This window comes from Dioscorea cayenensis, chromosome 17, assembly GCF_009730915.1.
Source record: "Dioscorea cayenensis subsp. rotundata cultivar TDr96_F1 chromosome 17, TDr96_F1_v2_PseudoChromosome.rev07_lg8_w22 25.fasta, whole genome shotgun sequence".
Lineage (NCBI taxonomy): Eukaryota > Viridiplantae > Streptophyta > Magnoliopsida > Dioscoreales > Dioscoreaceae > Dioscorea > Dioscorea cayenensis.
Window position 1 is genome coordinate 8,290,507 of NC_052487.1, and position 27,918 is coordinate 8,318,424.

General features: G+C 33.0%; 1 protein-coding gene and 1 non-coding gene across 5 annotated transcripts; one reads left to right on the forward strand and one right to left on the reverse strand.

Moving 5' to 3' along the window:
- Window positions 1–78: 78 nt before the first annotated feature.
- On the forward strand, window positions 79–17,450 carry LOC120280848 (membrane-associated progesterone-binding protein 4). Of its 4 annotated transcripts, XM_039287803.1 has the most exons (11): window positions 81–214; window positions 1,940–2,003; window positions 2,174–2,282; window positions 2,562–2,737; window positions 2,819–2,895; window positions 3,008–3,079; window positions 8,900–8,937; window positions 9,355–9,398; window positions 13,598–13,644; window positions 15,697–15,871; window positions 17,140–17,450. In XM_039287803.1, the coding sequence occupies exons 4-11, from the start codon at window positions 2,630–2,632 to the stop codon at window positions 17,305–17,307; spliced, it is 729 nt and encodes a 242-aa protein (XP_039143737.1). In that variant the 5' UTR covers window positions 81–214; window positions 1,940–2,003; window positions 2,174–2,282; window positions 2,562–2,629; the 3' UTR covers window positions 17,308–17,450. The 4 variants fall into 4 exon arrangements, with proteins under 4 accessions (XP_039143739.1, XP_039143737.1, XP_039143736.1 ...); XM_039287802.1 differs by lacking the exon at window positions 2,174–2,282; XM_039287804.1 differs by lacking the exons at window positions 1,940–2,003; window positions 2,174–2,282 and having other exon boundaries at window positions 155–214.
- Window positions 17,451–24,760: 7,310 nt separating this feature from the next.
- Window positions 24,761–24,868, reverse strand: LOC120281509. The gene has a single exon (XR_005542649.1). It is a non-coding gene; the product is annotated as a small nucleolar RNA R71 (small nucleolar RNA).
- Window positions 24,869–27,918: the final 3,050 nt, after the last annotated feature.

The following is a 27,918-nucleotide window of genomic DNA, read 5'->3' on the forward strand; positions in this document are numbered from 1 at the left end:
CCGACCCGATAAGCCCATTTCGCTAACCCAAACCTTCGCTAAAAAACGGGTCGGGTGACAAGAATCCGAAACCAAATCCGAGCCCGACCCGTTAAAGCGCATTTCTTAGAATTCCAATATAACTATATAAGCCCCTAATAAAAGCGAGAGTGATGGTGGTTCTAGGGTTCAAGCCAAACTCGAGAAGGCGTTCGAGGATCAAATCAAGTGCAAGGTATTGAAGAATTTAATCATATCTTTGTCCTTTGCCTTCTGAATTTATGTAAACCCTAACTTTGTGTTTGTTTGCCATGTATTTAAGTTGTTATGATATAGTTTTGAATGAACCTTGATTTGATTTTCAGTGCAAAAATTCAGGTTGTTTGAAGCCTAAGAAATTGTTTCTGATGTTACAACCTCCATCTTGAATAAGATTGGCCTTTTTCTGTAATTATAGTAAATTAAATTGCATTTGCTCTTTGAATCAATCTTTTCAACCAGTGCTGCTCATCATTATTATCATTTGTATTATACAAAGCTGAAATTCCTGTTACATTTCATATAATTTATGTCTAGCATATAAAGCTGAAATTTCTGTTACATTTCTTGGAGTTTATGTCTAGATGTAGCTTGCATGGTGATGCTGATGATTTTGTGTTTGTTATCTAGTTGTGTTTTAGTATACCCATCTACTACTACATAGTTGTATGTTGGTAAAGTGCATATTTTTGTTGATCATGTTGGATGGGATTTGGTGAAAAATTTTATGCCTTGCTGTCATGTGGTGCTCTGATTTTTCCACAAGGTGGTCTTCTCTGTATGCTAGTTTGGCCATGAGGGTAGCTATGTAGGCATCTAGGATGATTGACAATTTGGAAGATAATTCTCAACTATGAAGTGTTTGGGTGTAGAGAAGGGTGGAAATTTTAGATATAGATGAATGTTGAATATAGAATAATTAATTGCCCATGTTTGATTCGGGGTAAGTTCTATTCTCTCCAATCAAACAACTTGGGATGACCGTTGTTCATATATATATTATAAAAACATTATTTTTTAAGTAAATATAGTTAATAATTAATTATTTAAAAATAATTAATGTTAATAATTATTTTTTATTTTGTTAAATTTAAATTTTAAAATATTTAAGCTTTATTAATATTAATTATATCAAACTTGGGTTAGCTGAAATAGAAGTTTTCCCTCCCCAAAATATATAAAAAATTCTATTGTCAATGGGGTGGCAAATGGCCTGCCTGCATAGGCAAGACACCATTAAAAAATAGTTTTTAAGAAAGGAGGACTTTCGTATGAATTTTGAAAATTTCCAGGACTATACATGAAGTTGAAAATATCTAAGGACCTGGTGTTACTTTCTTAAAAATAACTAAATAATTAAATAGCATTCTGTATTTACAAATTCTACCAGTTCTTGCTTGAAGAAGCAACATCTCTCTGTCTCTTTGTGCGTCTCTTGTGAATCAGTGCCCAAGATTGTAAGATCGCCCTTCTCTTTCTATCTTTTTATTTGCACAGTATTTTTTTATTTCCCTTATTGTCTTGATTCATCATACTTGGTATGCCTTTCTGAAGGTGTTTCTCTGATGGATGATTCTATTTAGTTATGTGTTTTGATGAAAAGGTCTTTCTTTGTGGATTCTGCATGAATTCTATTAGAATTAACAGTAATTTTGCACTTTGATTTTTTGTTTTATACTTATATTTGTATTTTTTTTAATAAGATTTTGATTGCCCTGTTTATGTGGAATTCTTGAAAAGAGTATGAGAATCATAGAGTTTAAATTATTCTGCTACAATTTTGAGGTGGATAATGGCACTATTAAGCATTTGCTAGATAAATGTGAGTGGAGAATTTAGTATTAATGACCATTTATAAATTTTCCCATTGCTTTACAAAACATGAATTCTTAGTTGACAAAATTTATTTTACTCCTTGCAGAGATTGGTTATAGCTCAGTATACTAAGAGATTAAAGCTGAAAAAACTTATTCCTGTTATTCTTGGTAATATTTTTGATGAATTCAAATGGTACATGTGTACTCCATGAAATGATAAGACATGATGAAGTTCCTGTTTTATTGCCTTGCCTTGCAGTCCACTTTCTATGCTATATCTATTTATATATATATTATTTCTGTCTAGTAGTATTCCCATGGTTTCGAGTTTTTGTTAGCCGGGGACACTAAATGAAAGCTATCATCCTCTTGGTGGTTGCAATGTAGCTTAAAGGTGGTGTGGTCCACCCTTCTGTCTTCAATATGAACAAATGGGCCTTACTAGAAGTGAGTGAGAAGCTTCATACTATGCTTATATGCACAGTAAATGACACTGAAAATCTTCATCCTGATATGGTTCATGGTCCATATTTGTACAATAAAGAGTTAGCTGGGGCCTTGAACTTGAAGTGTCTCATGCAGGATTTAACAGAATTTTGTTTGCCATAGATTCAATCAAAACGATGAAAAGGATTATTTTTGCTATTTTGCTTTTTTGCTTTTTGAAACGCAAAATGGTTTTGTTTCTTATCATCCAAACAACCGGAAACTATACTGTTCCTTTAGGTTCAACCCTTAGTTTATCTGAAAAGAGAGAAATATTGAAGAAGAAGAAGAAGAAGTAGAAAAGGGAGATGGTTTCTCCTTTGAGGCTGAGAGCTACATCCCAATGGCTTTTAGCATTTGCATTACTCGTTGCTTTGGTTGCCATCTTCTTTCGATTCTCCTTCAGGAAACAACATGTATGTGATCTTTGGAAAAATCTAGATTCCATTGTTTTCTCTTGAAGTTGGTCTTCTGTCTTGAATTTGCTATGCTTTCAGAGGATTTGGACGATGGAAGAGCTGGCTATGTATAATGGAACAGATGAGGGATTGCCCATACTTTTAGGAATACTGGGGTTATTTTTTTTGCTCTGTTTCTCTCTTTTTATCTGAATATTTGATCAGGCCTATATGATTGTTCTTTACACTTTACAATTTTTGAATTTTGATTGTTTTGATGGCAAGCAGCTCTGTCTTTGACGTAACTAAAGGAAGATCGCATTATGGTCCTGGGGGAGGTTACCATCATTTTGCTGGCAGGTTGTTCTTCATTCATATGGGTACTTTTTCTTTCTTAAAGGAAAATGTTTTATGTTATGCTTCTACAGAGCTCGGTTCTTTTTAAGTGCTTTTTTTGGGCAATGTTTTTACTGCTGTTCTTATTTGCTTTAATCTTCTAAAAAATGCCATTATTCAGTGCTTAGATTATCTATATAGTTTACTGGTCTAACTCAATATGCACATTGCCTCAAAATTTTGGTTGCATATATTAAATATGCTATGTACTAAAAAAATGATTCAGCTAAACGGTTTTGATCAAGTGGGCCAAGTGATACTTTTCAATCTTTCCAATCTTTCCTGGATACATTTTTCATATCATCTTGTTTCGAAGTTATCTACATCTACATTATGCTAGCACAAACTTTCTGCCTTGATAATCCTGATAGGTTGCTAATACAATCCAAAACAAGTAAATAAACTATTGAAAGAGAAGGTTGTAATCTGAGAACCAAAAAAAATAGTCTTTCTCGCTTAATACAATTGAGGCACAACTCTCCTTGAATAAAAGTAGGATTAGGTTTTTTAAACTTAACTCAAAAGGCGTTATGATTTTTATATTCTAAACATATATTATTACTCTAATATCTCTCCTCAAGTTGTTATTGTAAACATTAAGAGTTTTCTTAAAGAAACTGAAAAAGGGCCAATATGTGAGGTTTTGTGAACATATCAGTATTCTGCATAGAAGTCTCAACATACAGCCTGATAGTGCCTGAGAGATAATGTTGGCGAACAAAATCACAATCCATTTTAGTTAATTTCTATAAGCTTTGTCCATTCATGAAAATATGAATTGTGAGCAATCAATGTATCATTTTTAATATCACAATAAAGAGGTGTAGGCTTTGATTATGGATCCCAAAGCATCTAAAAGCCAAGGAAGCTAGAAAACCTATCGTCGTTGACGCCATAGATCAAGACTTGGCTTTGGTGGATAATCTAGCAATTACCTGTTTCTTTCTTTTCTAAGATACCAAAGAATATCTCAAATAAATACATCAACCTATAGGCTGGCAGCACTGTGTGATGTGTCCAGCCTAATCTGCTTCACGAAAGGCATGTAAAACCAAAGATGAAGATGAAGGGAATAGCAATCCATAATGATATGTGCCTCACAAGTCACAAGTATCTAAGAATCTGAAGGACAGTTGTCTAATGAGTAGTTCGACGAGTAGAACCAAACTAATAATATTTACTGCAAACTGTATATCAAGACGAGTAATTATGAGATACCCTAAACGGTCAATAACTTCTCAATATCAAGTGGGATCATCAAAAGTGTGCCATTTTAAGAGAATTTAACATTGTACTTAGAATGAGTAGCAACTGCTTTCTTATTAAGCTATGTTAGGTATATCCAATGCATACTTAGACTAGGACAAAACATAAGTATGCGCTGGAGAAGCGGCTTCAACACCAAGAAAATAACATAGAAGGCCTAAGTCTTTCATTTCAAATAGCTCGCAGGGTGATCCATAAGAAATGTAGTACTATCCAAATTACCTCCTGTAATGATCATATTATCCGCACACAAATGTAAAAGAATTTTTCCTTGAATGTAAAAGAATTTTGCCATGAGAAGAGCTAATGAGTGAATAAAGCAGAATCATAATGTGAGTGCTGTAGCTAGATTTAAGTAACACCGAAATGAACTTCTTAAACCAAGCATGAGGTGCTTGTTTGAGACCATAAACTGTTACACAAATAGGCTTTTGCTTGGGGTTAACAACATGAGATCCCATGTGTAAGTTTTATATTAAGCATAAAATTCTTCCTGCATAGCTTTTTGCCAATGGTTATGAGAAGAGGCTTCTTTAAAGGATGAAAATTTAATGACAAAATGTATGGATAACAAAACTGAGCAATAATCAAAGGAATAAATAGAAGATGGATGAGTTAATGATGTATACCTGTCAGGAGATCAATGAGTACTGGGTGGTTGAACACGAATAGGCTGAAAACTAGGTAGAATCTGATCAATAGATAGAGATGGAGATGACACTTATAGTATCATCTTGACTAGATGAAAATGAATCATCTTTAGAACCCTGTGTTGCTGCCTTAGGATGACGGGTATAAATTTGTGTAATGGGAGGTGGTGGATGGAAGATAAGTAGGAACTATATGAGTAGTAGAAATTATATCATAAAAAAAATGGATCAATGAAAACTAGACTAAGAGACTTGGAAGAATATAAAGTAAATACTTGATGAATAAAAAAGAATATTTTCTAGCAAGACTACATGTCGGAAAATATATAATAGATTTGTTGTCAGATTAGAACAGTGATATCCTTTTTGATTAAACCCATAAGAAAAACACCCACACACACATGCATGACTTAGCAGATAGCTTGTGTATTCATGACTAGGTAACAGAACAAAGCAAGTGCACCCAAAAACACTTTAAAAAGAATAATTAGATGTACACCCATACAAGGTATGAAAAAGAGAGACCAGAATGAGCACAAAAGGGACACGGTTAATAAGATAAATGGCAATTAAAATAGTTTAACCCCACAATACAAATGGAACATTAGCAGAAAGTAATAATGATTTCATAATTTCTACTCTATGACAATGCTTATGTTCTGCAATTTGATTTTGTTCAAGGGCATAAGGATAAGAAGTTTGATAAGATGTTTTTTCGAGGGCCAAAAATTGATAAAATTGATTGGATAAATACTCGTCTCCATATCAGAATGAAAATATTTTTCTGAAATGGCTGTATAGCATTGCAACGAAAGGGATATAGATATTGTAAAAGTTAGAGTGCTATGCATTGAATAAATCCATGTATAATTTGTGTAATCATCAATAAAATGATACTAAATAATGTGCAACTCATTTGGCACGCATTGGTGCAAGTCCACCAATATTCTAATGAAGTAAATAAAATGTGGATGAGGAAATAGTATGACTAATTTTAAGAGGCAAAGTAGAGAGTTTTGACAATTCACACCCATGACAATATGAAATATCGCTAAAATGTCATTTTTTTTTTTTTTTGAGAATGCTATAAGTAAAACAACGTAGATTGGCAGTTTAACTCAAAAGAAGATAAAGGTGAAGATGTTTTAGAATAGCAACCAAATGTGGGGTATAAAGATGATCAAACCCTTACAATTCAGCAACTCTATGGTATGTCGTAATTCCGGAGCCTGTTTGCGAATCCTGCATAACACAAATAGTAATAGTGGAGGTTATATGATATCCTCAATAAATCAATTAACTAACACATAATAAACTAGTGATGTGTTTGAGAACATGCTGAATATAATCAGTAGTGTGGTGAAATAAGTTGATACTACTAATTCTTGAGAACCATTGGTAGTATAAGCTGGTTTGGAATTATAAATAGAAGAGTAATTGGGCTAAAGTAGATTTAAGGGAGTCCTATAATTAGTAGCACCAAAATTAATCATCCAAGTGGGAGAAAGATTATCCAACCTGGAGGCTTTGTAGAGCAGGAAGATCGCAACCCTTTAGACAAAGAAAATTGTTGAAGTTGAATTGATGAAAATATTTGGGCATCTTGTTGACTTGTTCAGATAACCCAATAGACAAAAAGGTATATGTTGATTAGTAGATATATTAGACTAGGCAATAGTAGAAAATCCTTGTCCACGTTTACTATGTCGTTGTGATTGCCCAAGAATATATTGTGGGTAAGATGTGTAGGACAGATGCATGGCCTTGGGCATAAACATGACCTCAAGTATGACCATACTCTGTAAGCTACAGATAAGAGTTCTTGCAATGGCCATTTTCATGGCAAATTGGCAATAGCTACACTCATTTGAAGTGATTTTATAGTTGGGTTATATTGTCAGTTGAATGGAGCTTGTATCAGTGACAACAATAAAAGAATTTTGAGATTTAGTAATGCTAGAGATGGGAGGTAGAGTCAAAATGAGTCTTTTCTGCAATTAATTCACTCATGGCTACATCAACAATGGGCAGAGGTGTGTAATGTAAGAGAAGACTCTTAACAGACTTAAAAATCCTCTTTTAAAGCTGCCAATAATTGCGTCAAACATTGTTTTTCTTTATATTAGAGAAAAGCTGGATTTGCTTGCACTTATACAGGCTCCGTAAATGCTAATTTATCCCACAACAAACTTAATTTAGTGTAAAATTCTTGAATAGGAAAGTCACTTTGATGAAAAGCTCGAATTTAGCTTTGCAATTGATATTCTTCAACATAATTATTATGCATGTATAAATTTGCAAGAACATCCACACAACCGTAGCAGTAGAAAATTTTGATAATTGAAAACCAATATACTTGGTTATTGCATTCTTGATCCATGTGATGATTTTTGCATTGCCAGTATGCCATTCTCGTAGACTTTATATGTGATTATTAAACAAAGCTTTAGAATAAGGCCAAACTAGTGGTCCATCAATATTTTTAAAGAAAATGTCATCACATAAGACCAATATTTGAAGTTTTGAAACATCCAATTGGACGCTAATTACTTTAATTTAATCATGAAACTCCATAAAAAAAAGAAAACTAATACTTGGGGGAAAAAGAAACTGCTACAGAGATAAAAAAGTGCAAAACATAACAAACTCTGCCAAAACAGTGGCTGCTGTTATAGTACAATGGCCAAGGTCCTTTTTCTTTCTTCATAACCTGGTTCTTGATACCATGCAATCTAAAACAACCAAATAATTTATTGAAAGAAAACGATGTAATTTCAGAGCTAAAAGAATACTCTTTTTCACTCATACAATTGAGGCACAATTTTTTTAAATAAAAGTAAGATTTGGGTTTTTTAAACTAAACCCAGAAGATGCCATTACCCTTAAAATTTAAATATATATTATTACTCTAACATGGAAGTAAAGGATATGTTTATGCTTGATTTATTTAGTCTTTTATCCCTTCATAGAGTGATGTGGAGGAAAAGGATTCATGTAGGTGACCCTTAATAGTAAGGATGAATGGCTTGTTGTCATTGTTGTTGTTGTTGTTGTTGTTGTTGTTGTCGTCGTCATTGTCATATTACTCTAACATGGATGTACTATTATTTTTATGCAACCAGCTAGGTTGGAGAACAAAGAGATTGTAGAATATCTACGTGATTCAGAAGCATTAATTGGCTAACTGATTGTTGGGTATCGGCAAACTAATTTATTAGGGATTTAATGCTCATCTACAGTTTCCATTTGCACATGAAGCCTAAAATTTATTGAGTTGGACTTGAAATTGGATAGCCCTTTAATGTCCCTTGGATAATTCCATCTTGATTTTCATTATGGCATAAAGGTAGAAAACGTTTGTTTGAGAACTGGAATTAAGCAGACTATCTTTCAACAAAGGACTTGGTTAGTTTCATCTAGAAGCTTTTTTTGTGAATTCATGTTTATAGGTTTGTGATGTCCACTTAAAACATATTGTCTTGATTTGCATATTTGCATTACTTCACAGATAGGTCATGAACCTTATTTTAAATTGGCTGCTTTTCAAATTGATTGCTTTTGACATGCTATATTTGCCAATCTAAATATGATCAAATTGGCTTCTTCCTGTAAATATCAAAGAACTTCTAATTAGAGTGAAGTTTGTTCACTTTCCTATACTTTGTGGTTTAATTTGAACTTTAGTATTCATGCCACACATGATGATGGTTTATTAATTGCATATTGATAACTCTATTCGTTGTAAAGTACTTTAACTTTACTTTTGACCTCATTAGTTATTTTTGCATTAGATTTGGTAGTTTGTATTTCCAATTTTTTGCTATATTTTGACCTTGATGTTGAATAATGATTGTTCTGTTGGCATTAGGGATGCATCACGGGCATTTATTTCTGGAAACTTCACAGGTAACCCTAGATTTTTCTTTCCATATGCTTTAGTTATTTTATGAACAGATTTCTCTTTTATGCATATAAACGGTTCTTATTTCTATACCATTGATGTTGCCATGCAACAAAGAATCACTGGTAGACATTGATATGTTACTTGGTGTCCCCAACCACCTCCAACCAGCCGTCTCCAAAGATTAAAAAGAGACAGTTGTAGTCTTAACATATTTATTCCGATTACTATTGAATTAGTCAACATATGGTCTATTTTTAGATAGAAGTTTCCCCGTCGAAAAAAAATCCAATGAAGTTTTATTGAACTTTAAAAGAATCTCTATCCCAACTAATGCCCACTTAAGTCTAAGCTGTTATAATCAGCTTATATTACTAACATTAATTATGTGCTGAAACCTTGTTTTTGCTGTACATGTACAGGTGATGGCTTGATTGATTCTCTACATGGCCTGTCTAGTTTAGAGGTACGAGAATTTAATAATGTCGCTCTCATAATTTGAAATGTTTACATTATCTTCAAATCCAGTGGCCACAGTACATTTGAATTACTTGGTAGCCTATTAACTGTATTGTTCATTATTTACGAATTCTATAACTCCCTTTCCTGGCTGAGTTATTGCTCTTAACCATGATATGTAGTTAGGCATTGGACTAATTTTGCACATTTGCAAGGGAATGATGTGCATCAGAACCTTTTGTATCCATGTAGCGCATATTCGTTAGTGATGACATAAGGAATTAGTTTACAGCATGCAAGTGACATATATACTTGTAGTTTAGTAAAGCAACACTTAAAAATAAAAAAAATGGCTAGTTACTAGGTTGGTTTATTATCTCTTTAATCATTTTTTCGCTAGCTACCATTGCTATATGACTACACTTTGTAAAATCTCGACGGTTCAAATATTGTTATGTATTCGGCCATATTTCTTAGAAGAAAAAAAAAATCCATTCAGTTTTTCGCTATCTTTTTCATGTTTGTCAAGCATCTCTTTTTTTTTTTAATCATTTTATTTAATTCAATGCTGACTTAGTTGCTTCTACAGCATTCATGTTAATTTCTGGTTGGTTCTGATTCAATTTTTTTATAAGTCATTTTCTTTGACTTTCTTTATCATAATAAACATTAGTTGTCTTTCATTTTTCTTCTTGTTTATCCTATATATCTCTTACTTTGGGTATTTCTACGGCACACTTTCATAGGTTGTGCAATTTTATAGCGTTATTTCTTTCAACTTCTTGATTTCAAATGCTAATATAACCATTATTTTGGAGCATATTTGAATGTAAACCTATTGTATGACTTTTTTATTTAATTGAGATTTACTGTTTTGCTTTTTCTTGCAAGACTGTTGCAACAATTGTGACAAATGGAAAACTACTAAATAAAGGTGGAGTCAAAAAAGCAGACGCCTCTCTCTAGCTCTTATATCTCATTGCCACACAATCAGATATTATGTATGAAACTAGACTACTATCACGTTTCATGCAAAGTTTAAGCTAGATTCACTTTGGAGCTGTCAAAAGAATTACACAGTTTTTAGGGGGAACAATAGATTATGGCATTTGGTATTGGCCAAGTGGAAGTAAGAAGTTATTTGGATATGCAAACAATGATTGGGCAAGCTCAACTGATAATAAGAGTACATCTGGCTATGCCTTCACATTAGGTTTTGTAATGTTTTTATAGGCATCAAACAAGCAAGACTCAGTGGCACAATCTATAGCAGAAACCGATATGTGCCAACTGTTGCTATTGCAAGTCAAGCAACGTGGCTTTAAAGAATATTAAGAACATTGGAGAAGTACATGGTGGACTGACTTCAATATTAAGCCACAATAAGTCTATGATAGTTACTGCAAAAAATCCAGCTTTTCATGGAGGAACCAAACATATTGTCATTAAATATCACGTCGTACAAGAGATGCGAAATGATGGAAAGGCCAAGCTTAAGAACTGCAAGACTAAACATCAAGTAGCTGACATATTCACGAAGGCTACCATAGATTAGTTCGTGGCACTTTGGAGTATATTGAAAATGGATCAAGGAAGAGCATTAGAATATTGATCCATTTTCTAGAGCTTTCATCATAACCCTATATAGCCAATTCATTTCACTGCTATATTAATTCCATTGCATACAAAGAAAAGTCTATTCTTTGTGATGAAAACTCTAGAAAATTGATAAATATTCCAAATACTCTTTTTGGTCCATTTTCGATACTTCAGAATGTCATGAAGTTAGTCGTGGTAGTTGTCATGAATATGTTAGCCCCTTGATCTTCATGTTGTATTTCTTGTACGAAGTGATATTTAATGGCAATATGTTTGGTTCTTTCATGAAGGACTCGATATTTTGATGCAACTATCAGACTTGTTGTTGCTAATATTGGAGTCGGACTAGTGTGTATTTCTCCAATGGTCTTTAATATTCTTCGGAGCCATATTGCTTGATTTGCAATAGCAGCAACTTGGACATACTCGGTTTTTGCTGTAGATGCATTTCTCTTATTATTAGTTGAGCTTGCCTAATCATTGTTTATGTATCCTAGTAATTTTACACTTTCACTTGGCCAATGCCAAATGCCATAATCTGTTGTTCTTCCTAAACGTTGTAGAACTCTTTTGACAGCTCCAAAATGAATCTGATTTGGGCTTTGCATGAAACGTGATAGTAGACTATTTGCATATATAATATTTGGTCATGTAATAGTGAGATAAAATAGGCTTCCAACGATGCTTCTATAGAGAGGCATCTGCATTTTTTACTCCATCTTTATTCAGCAGTTTTCAATTTGTCATGAGCGGGTGTTTCAACTGTCTTGCAAGAATTCATCTTAAATTTTGTCATGAGGTTCTCAGCATATTCCATATGTGAGATGAAAAATCGTTGTCAATTTATCTCAATTCTAAGGAAATAATGCATTAAGCCTAAGTCATCTTGAACGGCTTCATTATAACTTATTCAAATTGTAGAACCATTTTCTCACTGTTCTTTGTATATATGAGGTCATCTGCATATTGAGAGATAATAAGAGTATTTGATTTACCTTGGGTTTTGATGTAGAGAGTTGGGGTGGGTACTTTTCTATGGTCATTTTTTATTTTGAGCATCGAACTTCAATTTGTATCATTTTGGTCACTCAAATTGTAATTTGTGTTCACAGGGTACCAAGAGGATTACTGGGAGAATTTGATGACATATACACCAGATTTGCCATGTTAACACCGGTTTGTCACTCCATCTGCATACATGGATATGACACGTCATCAAAGAGTGCATGTGGCCACTCTTATTGACATGACACATGCCATGTCAGCCCGGTGAACTGGTCGATAAAAATGGTCACGTGGCTCTCTTTGATAATGTGGCATATCTAGTTATGCAGATGATGCATGAACTGGTGTTGACATGGCAAATCTGGCATATATGTCATTAAATTCTCCATGGATTCCCCTTGGTACCCGGATGAATACAAATTAAAGCTGGGTGACAAAAATGATACAAATTGAAATTCAATGCACAAAATGAAAACTAACCATAGTACGATACCCACCCAAAAAATTTACCCTGGAGAGTTGACTCACCCTTGGTCCCGAATCTTTGTTCCGTAAAGTATTTATTAATTTTGTTGTATCATGCTTATGGTGTTTGCTTTAACCCGTATGGCGCCTTCTTGAGCTTTAGGACTTTTTTTCTTTGCCTTTGGGATGAAGCCTTGTGATTGCTCTTCATAGATTTCTTCGTATAGATATCCATTTAAAAATGTAGACTTTACGTATATATATTATTTTATCAATTGCTATTCTTTTTTTTTTTTTTTAAAAAATGAGCAACCAGTGTAATTAAAAGCACTAGGTGCCTTTGAGGTGATGCACATGTAAATTGCCTGAGACACTCGGCGTCACCCTAGGCGCTCACTTGAGTGACATGAAGCGCTATTTAAAAAAAAAAATTACAAAACAATATTGAAATTGCTTAAGATTAAACTTAAATTAATATAATAATTATCTACTAAAATATCGAAGATCCAAAATAAAAATATAAACATAAAATCACAAAAGACAATCTAAGCTTTCAAGTTTAGTATGTCAGACCTTAATCTTTCCCAATTAAACTTTCTTAATTTTCATGTGAAAACTCTTAAGTTTTCTTCTTAAGTTTCTCAGTTTTTTTTTAATTTATATTTTTAATATCTTTCTTTGTTTTGCTTAGCAGGTAAGGTTATTCTCTTTTAAAAAGTCTATGTATTCCTTTTGTTGCTTTAATTTTGTTTGAAAAAATAGATTACCTCTCTTCTCTTAATTATTACACTTTCCAAGTATAATTATTTATTTTTCCTTTTTAAACGTATATTTATTGCTTTATAATATAATTTCGTAAAATGCATTTAAAAATCTGTTTAAAAAAAAAAGAAAACTAACAAAGGCAATGCTTTCTTGCCTTTTTTATCTTGTGCCTGTGCTAAGATGCTCGCCTAAAGCAGCACTTCTTTAACTGTGTCTTGCCTAGAGGGTTATGAGGCGCTATAGCCTCGCCTCGTCTCGTCTTGCTTGGGTCCCGAGGCGAGCTCTTTTTGCGTTTTTAATAACATTGTAAGCAACCTTTTAAGATGTGCTATTGTTCTTTGTTTTACTTTTTTTTTTTTGTCTTTGTTGCAGGTAAAAGGTATTGTTGACTGGCGGAAGTTTTACTTCGAAAGATACAGGTACATTTCTGCACTCCTAAATTCGTTTGTAATAGTCCCATGACTACACATTTATCTTGCACCTTCATCTTTTCAAATGAACCAAAATTAAATAGAAATTCTTATTGCTGCGTTTACACGGTGAATACACTATGTTTATTAAACATTACTTTTAGGGAAAAACAGAAATGCAAAACTCCCATTCTGGTATTGAAATATGAATTGCAGCAAAAGTCTAGAGCTAGTTGTTCCTATTCATTATCATAATCAAAATATCATTTTATTTTGATATCATGACATTCTCTCATAAATAAATGCTACATTATAATAGGAGATACTGTACACCCAAATGTACGGAGTTTTGGTGTTGCTTAGTTGAGCATGCAATTGTTCAGATATTGGGTGTATTGGTTGTTTGCAACCAGCTGTTTCAATTTATTGGGTTTTTTCTGGTGGAAAATGTGGTCCAGAAATCCACTGAACTTCTGTTACCTAAAACCATACATGTTTTGTCTTGAGTATAATAACTCAGACACTGTATCCACTCGCTTTATTCATTGAAAATCTAGAAGTATATCTGAAATTTTATAAATTTGTACCATCTACTTGTGTCAACCCACTGATAGCTTGTCTTAGTAAAGGTTGAACTAGAATTGGGCTTGAATTGCCCGAGAAATTAAACTGTTGCTGGTCATTGGTCTCTTTATCCTTGAAGCTCCTGTTTCGTTCTCGTTGACTTTGAATTATGGCCCATATACCAGGATAGTTTCTGGTTGTTAGTAAAAGGTAGATTTTGCTAACTTTTATCATCAAATGGTGGTGTGCATCTAATCATGTTGATTGCTTGGGCTCAACTACGCATATAGTCAGCAAACCCCCCCTTAAAAATATTAAACAAATAAAGGAGGAGACACTTTGACATTTTGAGTTTGTCAAATAGAAATATATGATAGGGATTTTTCCACCAACATTGGTACTATTTATTTTACCCCATAAAGGAGAAGTTTTGCAAGGCTCACGAATTCTGCAGCCTCGAAATTGGGCTTCCAAGAAAACACTCTTTTTGTCCTATGGAGTATGGTATGGCTGATGATACGTTGACACTTGGATAAGGATTTTTGAAGTGTCGTATTTATGCAAAGCTTTTATGGAAGACCACTTTAAATGTTTCCATTGCAAAATCTGTAAACCTGAATCTAAGGAACTAAAACACTTGATGCCATGAAAATGGGAAGTAGGCCACATTGCATGGGTAACAAAACAGTGCTTTCTGTGATGAAGAGTGTATATCATTGGGATGATGGCTGTTAACAGAGAAGTGGTCAGGGAAAATGAAGGCTGAAGGCCTAGGTAAGATGGTGTTGGTTGTGTTTCAACAGGAGTTTTGTTAAACGGCAAGTGGAGGGGAGATGTATCTTTAGCAATTAACTTGAACCAATAGAGACCAACTACGGATGTGGTTCAGGATGAAGTAATGCTCATTTGTTTCCATCTCTCAAGTCTTTATTAGTATTGGCATTTATTCTTAATCTGATAATAAATATAATTCTCAAATGAAATCAGTATGATGGTAGTTTTGGACTTTTTCCAAAGTGTTTTACATAGATACACAAATAATTTGGAAAACTGGCCAATCGAGGTAGGTAAAGAAGGAGAATTATCCACTGCAACCATAATTTCCCATATTTATGTCAACTTAAACTCAGAACCTCTCTCTTGAGGATCATATGGGTTGTGTTGCTTTACATTTTAGTGTCAATACCATGCACTTACGCATTAACAACAAATTGCATGGTGCTTAATTGTTTCTAGCTAGGAATTGCACATACATTACTTTTATTGTCCGTAGCATATTGGTCATTGAGTTGTTTGTTATGGACCAAGTCAATTAACGATTATGTTTAAACTTGAAGAAATGGTTTCATGTTAGTTTGGTTCCGGATTATTTCAGAAGAGATATGAATATGAGCAATTTAAGATTGGCAGGTATCAGTATGGATGAAAATAACATAATCCGTAAAGCTTGGCTATGAAAATATGGTTTTTGATTCGCTTAACTTCATTTGCTGTCAGATATGTGGGTAAACTTGTGGGTCGATACCATGACAGTCAAGGTAATCCAACTAAATACTTGAAGGGGGTTGAATCAAAGGCCAAACGAGCAGCTCAGCTTGAAGAGAAACAAAAAATTGAAGAGGCAAAAATTCCAAGTTGCAACTCAAAATGGAGCCAGGAAGAGGGAGGAGAGGTACTTCCTGCTTGTCTAACTATAATTATCAAACAATTTCAAGGTTACTTTTCATCCATGATATGTGAAATATAATTCCTTAATATGAAGTATGCTGTGACTTTTTTTACTAGAATAATTTAGCCTCATCTACCATATGATTTCCATAAAAAAAATGATTCTTTTTAAAATTGCCTTAGTAATCTTCAGCCATGTAATTTATATAGATTCATCTGTCTATATGTTTTTCATTCATCTAATTACAGTTGAACTTTCTTTATCAACTTTGTTGGAACCAAGTTACATAACTTAACACCCATCTACTTAGTTTTGATATTAATGAAATACTCTAATTAGGGGTTTATTTTAACCAATGCTACATTACTGATTTGGTATATAATAATACACTTATTTTTAGGTTTTAATGCATTTTTGGTTCTTGTATTATAGTTCATTTTGATTTTTGGTTTGAAAATGTTTAATATGGTTCATATAGTTTTTTTCTCTCATTTTCATCCTTGAAATTGATATGATTTGACACCTAGTAACCGTCATTATCTCATAAGTTGTTTTAAGAATTTATTAAAACAACTTATAAGATGCTAACATGGCTAATTACAATTAGCTTGGTATGCCTCATCACCATTCACTTTAGCCCTAAATTTGATGCCGATTTGAACCAAATGGAAAGTGTAAAGACCATATTCAACATTTTGACAATACCACAACCAAAATGGACAATACTTCAAATTATATGAACCAAAAAAAAAAAAAAAATGCACATAACCCTGATTTTTACAATTTCCATGGTTAGGATCGAGATTACTATATTCTTTCTCATGATTAATGTTGTAGAACTAAGAACTAAGGCTTGGAACCTAATATATTATCTTATTGTGAATACTTTTCTTTTTTTCTTTCATGTATATGTTGTTAGATGCAAGCCAAATATATTATTTGGGTCCAATTTAACTCAAGCTTTTTATTGGATGAGAGACCCATGCTTATATTTCACATCCATATTTATCAAATTTACCAACATTAAACTATAGTTACTATAATTTGCTCTTTTGATATACACAACTCTATTTTAACTACTCACATCACAAACGACCCATACAAAATCAAATCTTTGGTACCATGTTAAATGTCAAGCAATGACTTAAATTTATAGGATGAAAGAGCCACACGCTTATATAATCAGATTTTAGATTTATATTTACCAAATGAACTAATATCAGAGTATAGGTATTCTAATATATACTCCGGCTCTTTGTTTTTTTTATCAGGTTTGGTGCGAAACTGGATATCCAAGACTAGTGAAGAGGCCTGTTGATATTGCTTTAACCGGTAGGGTGAGCCAGAGGTGTGCATGCTACAAAGAAGATGAACTCGGCAAACCAGGTTTGGTAGTATACGATGGCTGTGATTATTTGTCAAAAGTTTGCCGAGTATAAATATAAAAATTGTATGATTTAAACCTTTTTTTTTTCAAGCAATTTGGTGTGAGGTTTTTGTACATATTACTTTACTGATTGGTGAATGTTTTGATCCTAGAAAAAGAATGGGAATTGTACCAAAGATTTAAAAATATATATATATAATTCGAATTCTTAAAATGCATTTTGGTTGTAAAAATAACTCTGATTGCTTTTTGTCTTTGCTAATTTAAGTTTTTTTTTGTCTAAAAGAACTAGTTGACTTAATTGGTTTTACAAAAAGAACAAAAGAGGTTTTGGTTTTTTTATTGTTAAGGTTATTTTTTTCCGGCAATTCAAACCAACTTTTGTGAATGCAAAGGGTTTTATTTTTTAATTAAAAAATTGTCATGAAAGTACTCAGTCGTACTTGGAATTATTACTTTTATTTTGTGGCAAATTGGACTAAGAAAATTTGAATATATTTTCGCATATTAATAATCTCTACCATAGCTGTTTAATTTCCCTTCTTGATCATTTTATTTGAATCATGTTTAAATACCATTTTAGCAGTTCAAATTAAAAATAATCCCATTTTGGTGAATTCCTTGAACTTTTCCGCCCATATATAAGTGGGATGTACAGTAATTTCATATGAACTATCCAATTTTTGTCTGTACAATATCTAAATTAATCATAACTGTTCAATCTCATTTCCACTAGACCTACAGTGGTAAGAATCATGTTAAATTAATCATAACCATTCAATCTCATTTCTTCTAGACCTACGGTGCAAGAATCAATTAAACAAAACAAAAATCAGAAGAAAATGATATCAATCCGTTTGTTCAAAGTACACTCGTTGGTTACTGTTTTGGTCATTGTTCATGAACATCTCTCTCGACGTTCACAGGAACATCCCTCAGAATATTTTTACTCTTTATATAATGGTATATTATAAACAGTTTTTTTTTTATATAAATTATTACATAAGAAAAACCATTCTAATTACACCTTTTATGCGTCTAGTGTCGATACATGGGAGTGATGAGCACATTCTGATTCTCATGTTTGATTCAGGTTTGAGTGGATTTAAAGTAAAAATAAAAATTATATTATTGGAGAAAATTATTTTAAAATTTTTTTTATTATAACAGCAATCATTTGGCTCAAGTAGTTAGTGACACTAAAAATAAATTTTTTGTGTTGCGTGCTAAATGGTGAGAGTTCAAATACTCGTTGAACAAATTAATTCACAGGTGATGTGGCACAGCCCACACTCACACGCCATAAAAACATGTGTTTGTCGACTTTTTTTAAAAAAATAATATTATTATATTTCTAAATAAATACCGAAGCAGCTTGTTATTCAAATCTTGTTAATGCTCTAGGATGGGTTCTAACCTTGAACTTGATGGATTCTAATGGATTTTGGAACATTTGAACCAATTAATTGATTTCACAGCTTGGTCAACAGATTCGGAATGATTAATTATTTTTTATACGTATACTATATTGATTTTAAAATTAATAATATTAGCTAATAATGGGGTTCAAGTGACAGAGGTTTAGTCACACTTAGTTTTTATTTTTTTAAATATTTATCAAAATGGTACTAGAGTTATTTTATTTATAAAAACGGTTTTGGAATTATCTTGTCAATTACAGAGTCACCACAAGGGCATAAAAAAGGCATTCAACAAAGCTTCTTGGGAAGCTTTTGGTTTTTTTTTAACTTCTTTTAAAAATACTATTGATGACCTATAGATTTTATTTTTAATGAACCTATTTGCTTTAAAAGAAATTATTTTTTTTTTAATTTTTTCCCCCACATATACACATCATATAGTTTCATATAGTCATACATAAACATTATCAACTAAGTTAACTATTATATAAATATGGGATAGAAAATAGATTTTAGGTATAAATATCAAAATGGTCCCTCTATTTTTCGTTTTCCGCCCTTTTAGTCCTTCTAATATAGAATCCGTCCTTTTGGTCCTTGTATTTGCACATTTTTGTCCTTTAGTTGTAAAATCTGCCCTTTTGGTTCTCATATCTACACATTTTCATCTTTTTTGGTCCCTCTAATTCATCAACTAGAAAGACCAAAAAGGCAGATCCGTCAATTAGAGGGACCAAAAAGACAAAAATGTGAAAATGCAAGGACCAAAAAGACGGATTTTATAAATATGAAAGTTAAATATTTATTTTGTGCATATTTTATTGTTACATTTTGTGTCTTAATTATTTATATAAATTAATTATTTTACTTTAAAATATATCTGTATATATATACACTAATCCTACTATGATGATATTTATATATTAAAAAAAAATTGTGGGTATTTATATATTATTTCCATATTGAGTTATATAAGTAAAAAAATCCATTAATTATAAAATATTTATAAAATATTAGCAGGTTCTATTATATTCATATTGGACGTAATTATCATAAATATTAAAAAAAAAAAATCACTGGTCTTTTGATAAAAAAAAATATTAAAATTAATACAATAAATCTTATATGGGTTGATGGGCAATTCAATAGTTCGTAGGTTTGCAAGACGCATGTTGTTTGTGTCATAACTACAATATGCCTATATGGTACTTCATGTCATGATTTATTAGGGCAACTTTAATTGTTAAACTATCCTAGAGTTTGATATCCATATCACATCATCAATCCATTAAATTCTTACCAATTAAACTATCTCCCATAACAGTTATACTATAAAATGGGACTTATAATAATCAATTAAACTCATATCCATTAAATTATATCTCATACTATAATTGTTTAATAAAATCTTAAATGTTGTTAATAAATTAATTAAATAATATATTTTAAAAATTATATTACAAAATAAATATTTAAAATAATTAAAATATATGAATAATAAAAAAATGTTATATTGTTTTGAAAAATAATTAATTTGTGATGATAAAATTAAAAATTAAAAATTTGGATTAAAAATTTATTCAAAAGAGTGGGTTCCATTACTTTTTAATTTAAAAAATAAAAAATAGATGGGACTCACCCATTGAGCGTTTGGTGGCACCAAACGTGTGGCACCAAACCCTCAATGGGCATAGATTGATAGACTACTATAGGAGTTATAAAAGCCTGACTATTATTATTAATACTAAGGCTTACTAGAGCTATTTTAACTAGACTCATAATAAGTTATATATGTTTGCACGAATAATACTATAACAATATTATCTAAAAGATAAATCTTTCTATTTTGCAAAAGATAAACTATGCTACTATTTAATAAATAAATTAAACTATCCCGCGGGAAATAATGATACCGAATTAGAAAATCAATTAGTAGACCTAGATTTAGACAGTATGGAAATATAAGGAATTTGTATGCATATACATAGATGATATTCTAGTTTATAGTAAGAATAGAGGAGACCATATAGGGCATTTAAGAATATCATAGTGATTTAGAGGATTCTTCTCCTAATAATTTTAGCTAGTTTAATATAGTAGACTCTAGCCTCCCCATTTAATATCAGAGCTTGGTTAACAATTAAAGGAAAATGAGAGAATTAATAGATGCTACAGGACCAGAGGTAGCCAAGAATCCATAAAACAAATTAAGGAAAATGGCAAGAGCTTAGTACATACAGGACTTATAGTTATAGGGGTTTAATACTCATGAGCTCAATAAACCCTCATCAAACTCCCATTAAAGTTGCCTTTAACATAATAGGAAAGTTTGATTTGAGGTATAATGAAAATCCATTTATCCCTGTAAAGAAAGTGTGTGTATGTTTGCATAACACAATGCCATATATTGATACCATTACAAGCAGGGTTCTTGTATATGGGGAATTTGATTCTCCATGTATAGAGGGAATCTGATTCTCCTTATATAGAAGGTTTATGTATACATGCATGACACAAAAATGCCATGAATTGATGGCACAATAAATAGGATTCAAGTGTTGAGGGAATTCCAATTGCATGGAAGATGTATGTATGCTTACATAACACGAAATGTCTAATCTTAATGGTACAATAGGTATCACTTGGGTGTAGGAGGACTCCGATTCCCCTTATAATGTTAGTGTATGTATACTTGCATGATATGATATGTCATGTCTCGATAGTACAATAGATAGAGCTTGGGTGCAGGGAGAATTCGATTCCCTTTATAAAAAAAGTGTATGTAGTGCCTTGATAATATAGTAGACAAGACTTGGATGTAGAGGGAATCTAAATCCCCTTTTACTCGAATGTGTATATGTCCCTCTCACCATACGATTCCTTTCTAGAATATGCAAAGTTTCATTTATAGATCCCTTCCACTCCATTTCCCTCTTCCTCAACTTTAGATTCTCTCTCTCTCTCTCTCTCTCTCGTTCTCTCTCGTTCTCATAACCATCAACACTCAAATTCTTTGTGGGTCTAAAGTTGTTGTTCAAACGATTTAAAGATCGTAGTGTGAAGAATGCAATATCCAAAAAAGCTAGTAAACATTTATTGGAGATGCATATCATGAACAGTTTAGAATAATCTTATTATATCAATTTAATTTTTTTTATAATCCATATATGAACTTTTTTTAGGATAACTGCTAATAAGGTAACAGTGATAGATTGTTGGGTTGGACATTTATAAGAGACCAACAAAAAACCTAACTATTTGTAGTGCTAATCAAGGTTGTCAAACCCAGATCAGCCCGCCCGGTTTGACCAAAAAAGCGGGAACATGCCATGAGGCCGGTCTAATTACACCTTTTAACTCGGTCTTCATATAGCCTGGTAAAAAATGGGATAACCCGGCCGGTTTGCCCAGAAACCGCTAGACCCAGCCCGGTTAAACGGGTTAAAAAAATAAGGAAGCGAGGAGCTGGGAGTGTGAATGTCGAAGAGGAAATGAAGGAGTGGTTGCGAAAGGAAAAATATAAAAGAAAATGGAGAAGTGGGAGAGTTCGTGGTAGGAGAGAGAGAGAGAGAGAGAGAGAGAGAGAGAGATAGATAAGTGCTTGTGTGTTAAAAATGCGAAGTGTTCTTTCCTTACAATGAGCATTACTTTTATCAGATTTAAGCGCTAATACATGTGTATTTGTGTTCTTTTGCGCATGTATAAAGTTATGTATTGAGAAAAGAAGCCAAAAGTAGATCGTGAATACACTATTTGGTGGAATCTTGGAAGGAATAAATGAGAAGACACAAGTGGGGCTCTAAGATACGTGAATGTGTGCCAACCTCCATGTATTCAAACCATTACAATGAGTTGGAGGGGCACGAAAACAGTCACATTTGCGTATCCCGACTTGTGCATTGATAGCAAGATCTTCACCAACGAGGCTTTTGATTGAAGAAGAGTTGCGATCTATGGCATAAACATGTGCCCGTTTATGTTGCCTCAATGAAAAGTGTGGAATTGGGGGTGTTTCGGCGGAGTACTGTAGCAGGTTACTATAGTAAATTAATGTAGCAAGATATTGTAGCAGTTACTATTCACAGCCGGCCGAAAATCAGATTTCTAGAGAATCTACACAGGCGTGTGGAAATTCCACAGGGGCATGTGGATGCCCGATTCCAACCCTATTTAAGCTGCGATTCAGCTCGATTTTGGGGATCTTCTTTTCCCCTTCTCTCCAACTTTTATCTATCTTTTGAGAGGCCGTTAGCTAGGGTTTTGAGAGGCTTTTGGCACGTCTTTGGAGTGGTTCTCCGGATTCGACACCGTGCTTCGCTTGGAAGAATGTTATTGGGGGAGCTTTCGTCGGCACCGATCTTGCGAGGTGTGCCCTAGGCCGGACAAAGGGACCTTTGGAGAAGACGAGACTACTCCACAAGACCATCGACATGAATACCGAGGGGGGTTTTCCTATGGATTGCTTATCTTTACTTTCAATTTCATTGTTGATTGTATTGTGCTCCATAGAGAGCTAAACCCCTAGTGGGTACTTGGATTTTTGTAAACCCTAGGATGTTATTGTTTCATTGATCTTCCATTATGTTTTCCTTAATTGATGCTTTTAATTGAGTTCCAATCTTGAATGCTTGTTGAATGATTTCTCCCTTAGAGTGACACTAGGGTTGAGAGTCAATATTGGTAATCTTTGTGGATGGGTGACACGACATGAGGATTAGACAAAGTTAGATTGGAAAGGGTTGAGAGGGTGAGTCGAGAGGTAGCGGAGCGTCCCCTTTCTCCTCCGGTGTGATTTATCCTACCTCCATATCCTAGAGTTCTTTGTGGTTATAATAGAATGAAGTGCTAAGGGATGAACTCCGCTGGGGCTTAGTTACGCGAGTAACAGAGTGAAGCATTGAAGTGAGTTTAGTATCTGGGCTTAATTGTAACTAGGGGTCTTTCGCCTGGATGAAAAGGTTAGATCTACATATAGGAATAGGGTTTATCACTTGGAATCCCTAGAACTCCATGCAACTTTGTGCAGTGTGAGGTGTTGAGACTGAGCGATTTCTCCACTGGAACATAGTGTAGGGTTAGTCACGGTTAACCTTATGTTTGGGACCGGGTGCTTTAAGATTTTCACGACTCATTGAGCATTAATTAGGAAGTATAATAGTAGGTTTTGCACTTGAAGCATAAGTCCTAGGGGGAGTATTGTCTGAGTACCCCACTTCTATCGATTACCTTACCTCTCACTTACTTGTGCCTCTCATTCTTGTTCCTTTTATTTCAGTTTACATCACATCTTATCAACACAATCATTATTCATCTTCACTTGGTTAAGTAGCAATTTAGGTATTATTCATCTTCACTTGGGATTTATTACTTCGATAAACCCGTGCACTTGCGGGTCACACGCAAGGAGCGTTCTTAAGTTTTTGGCGCCGTTGCCGGGGAGTAGGCGCTTAGAGATACTTTGCACTTTGCTATCTTAGCTATTCATTCATTCATTCTATTTCATATCTTCTTATTCTACCATCGTTCTAATTTTGTTTTCTTTATTTTGGTGCAGCTCCAAGTTATGACCCGAGGAAACCCTTCGATATTAATTGAAGGTGATCCCGAACTTGAACGTACACTCGGAAGAAGGGGTAAAGAACCTGTGCAAGAACCATCGAATCTAGCTGAAATGGAAGTTGAAGGGTCTGACAGATGGCAGAACATAATGAACAATAGAGAACACTCTCTGATTACGCCAGACTATCAGTATTGGGGATACAATCTAGCATTGCGCGGCCCCCAATCACAGCTCAAAATTTTGAGCTAAAGCCGGCATTCATCCACATGTTATAGCAGTCCGCACATTTCAATGGTTTAGCCGATAAGGATCCAAACACTCACATAGAGAACTTCTTGGAAGTGTGTGATATGCTCAAGATCAATGGTGTTACGAATGATGCCATCAAGTTGAGAGCCTTCCCATTTTCCTTGAAGGGGCGAGCGAAGCAGTGGCTACACTCATTATGTAGAGCATCGATCACTACATGGAGGGAGATGGTAGAAGCTTTTCTTGCCCGTTATTTCCCTCCCGGAAAATCTGCAAAGCTTAGGAATGAGATCTCGTCCTTTGTGCAAATGGAATTGGAGTCTCTATTTGAGACATGGGAAAGGTTCAAGGAACTCCTGCGAAAATGTCCGATAACATGGGTTTCTAGAGTGGATGATCATTCAGACTGTTTACAATGGCATTGACGCCAATAGCATTGGCGCCAATGTTAAAGGCATTGGCATGGGATGTTTATTGACCAAATTCGAAACCCGCTGGACACAGTGGTGGTAATGAGTAGTCAGTTGCAAAATGAGGGTTTTCAACCCAAATCTTGTGTTACTAAGTGAGGACGCATGGCCAAAATATTATTTTAGGCTATACTTACACCCTACACTAACAACAGTTTGTTGCATTTATCAAAAAGTAAATAAATAAAAATTAAAGATGGCTATGTTCTTTTCATACGAGTTGTGTTATAATTCATCTCACTCCAATGTTGTTGTTTTCAGTTTTAACAAAAGTTATATACAAATCAACACCCCACAACAACAATTACAAAGTAAGTAAATATTTGGAAGAAATAAAATATGCATGGCACTGAAACTAGAATGTCCTGCAAAGCTAATTTTAATTATTATTTATTAACAAGATAGTTTTTTTTGTTACATGCATAATTATAGGTATTGCATTATTTATGTTTGATGACATTTTATTCTTGGGTTGCATGGTATAAAAATCAAATTAATGACATATTTTATTCTCTATGTTACTTACTACCGAAAGCAGTTCACAACCAATGAGATAGAATGTGATTTTGTTTCATTATTACTTGCCACATGCCGTACTGCAATATGTGATAGAGTGATATTTCTCAGCCACTAGAGTAAAGACTCTTGATAGCATTGTGGGTATTTATAATTGATAAATATTGAACTGGACCACTACAGAATTGTCAGACCAAACCCTGTTATTGAGAAAAAGAGTCATTTTGGTACATAAAGTCCTTGTTATTTTATGGTGTTATTAAATTTATGTATAAATTATATTACTTTGATGGTGTCAACTAGTAATAACTATTGGAGGTTATATACAGACACGTTGGGTTATATAATAAATACATGAAGGTTTGTAGTTATTCAAGATGAGATGTATTACTCCTATTGTAGGAGAGAATATTCTAGATTGTGTTTTCATATCTATTAGATGAAAATCCAGCTTGTTAATTTCTTGAAAATCTAGTCGGTTAGTTCTTAGCCAAAGTAAGCTTAATGGAGCTTAAGGCATTTTTAATCGTTATACTATCATAGAGTTTGATGCCCATGCCACCTCAATAATTCATTAACTATCTCCCATAATGGTTATACCATAAAACATAGGATACCCGTATGTTAAAACTAGGTTGATTTTGGACATTTGGATAATTTTGTGAATTTTAAGGATAAAGACAATTTTGCACATTTAATGGGGGGAAAATATGAAAATTTTTGAAAATTTTGGAAATTATTTGAAAAATTTGGAACTTGGGAAGATGGATGGACATTTTTAATATTCATAATAGAGTAGAAAATTTAAAGATGAGGAAGTGGAGAAATATATATATATATATATATATATATATATATATATATATATATATATATATATATATATATATAGGTTTTGTTTGTGAAAGTGGGTGTATTTATAGAGATAAAAAGCTTTAAAATTAAAAAATTCTAACCGTTCAATGATGCAACGGGTAACACCTTTAAAAAAATCTTTAATTAAAAGATAGAGGGCACTAACCTTCTCTAATGGGTAGAAAAATCATTGAGAGCTCAATCATTTCTCTACCCATTAGAGATGCTCTTAGTTCAATATCTCAAAATATATAAATATATATAAATAAAAATTAAATGACCGAAAAGTATAAAAAGAATCGGAGAAATTGAACGGGAAAGTTATAAATTTTTAGGGAATTATAAATAATTTTATTTTTTAATATAATTTGAATAGGGGTAGACCAAAACCAAATTGGTTTTAAAAAAATATATTAAATATAAAAATAAATGGTGTATAACCAATAAAAAAAGTTTATTAAAATGTAATAACAAAGTTTAGAATATGTGGTTTTAGGATAATCTAAGAAATTTGAAATTTAAATTTAAAATCAGAAATATTAGAACGGTTTTGTTGAAAATGAAGCTACACTACTAAAATCATGTTTGTTTAAAATATTAATTTATAAAAATAATTAAATATCGATAAGTCACACTAGAGACGGATGCAGGATTTTTCTTTAAGGGCAGGGGGCAAACTAATATTAAATATAAAAATTATATAATGAAACATAAGTGCATCAAAAGTTTTTGTCATATGAAAGTAACATATTACAATTGCTCTCTGTGTGTTTTCATAGTTTGAAAATGATGCAAGTTTTTCGTTCTCAATACTACATATAATATTTCTTTTTCTATATAAGCAATCAAACAGTCATTCATCCAAGAATCTCCCATTTGGTTGTGCAAGCGATTTTTTACAATGAGAATTATATTAAAATGATTCTGAGCACAGCATCAAATACCTAAATAGAATTGGATAGGATATGATTTTAAAATAATTATGATGCAAAGATTATAAAAAACAGGAATTTTGATTATAAATACATACTTGGCTTGTAGCAGGCAACAATATATGGCGATGATTAAAGCTCTCTGATTCAATGATTCCCACCTCCGACTTCAAGCTTTAGAACAATAAACGAATGAGAAGAACAGGATAGGGTTATAAAATTGAGTCTTGAGTAGGGGTGTAAATGAGCTGAGCCAAGCTGAGTATTGGCATGCTCAAACTTGATTCGTAATAAAAACTCGAAGCTCGAGGGCTTGTTCGAGCCTTAGTTTTGATTTCTCAAGCTCGGCTTGTGTATTACTCAAGCAACTCGAGCTCGGTTTGTGAAACTCGAATTACCACTAATATAGTAACATCCTAATAGCTCGACTCGGCTCGAATCAAAGCTTGTAAATATGAGCTTGACTCAATCTCCTTTAACCTCATTTCAAAGGGGTAATAAGTAAATACATAATGGATATTACAACAAAGCTTATACATCATAATTCAAGCTTTATTAACCTGATTACATTCATTGGCAGTGAAGGAGAAGTTCAGCAATATAGCAATAATAAATAAGAAACCTTAGGCCATAAGGACCAAAAGTTCATTAACCTGATTA

Coding starts and splice junctions, on each gene's coding strand:
- LOC120280848 (XM_039287803.1), top strand. CDS start 2,630: ATGGTTTCTCCTTTGAGGCTGAGAGCTACATCCCAATGGCTTTTAGCA. Junction 3,080..8,899: donor TACCATCATTTTGCTGGCAG/GTTGTTCTTCAT, acceptor TGTTGGCATTAG/GGATGCATCACGGGCATTTA. Junction 9,399..13,597: donor ATGGCCTGTCTAGTTTAGAG/GTACGAGAATTT, acceptor TCTTTGTTGCAG/GTAAAAGGTATTGTTGACTG.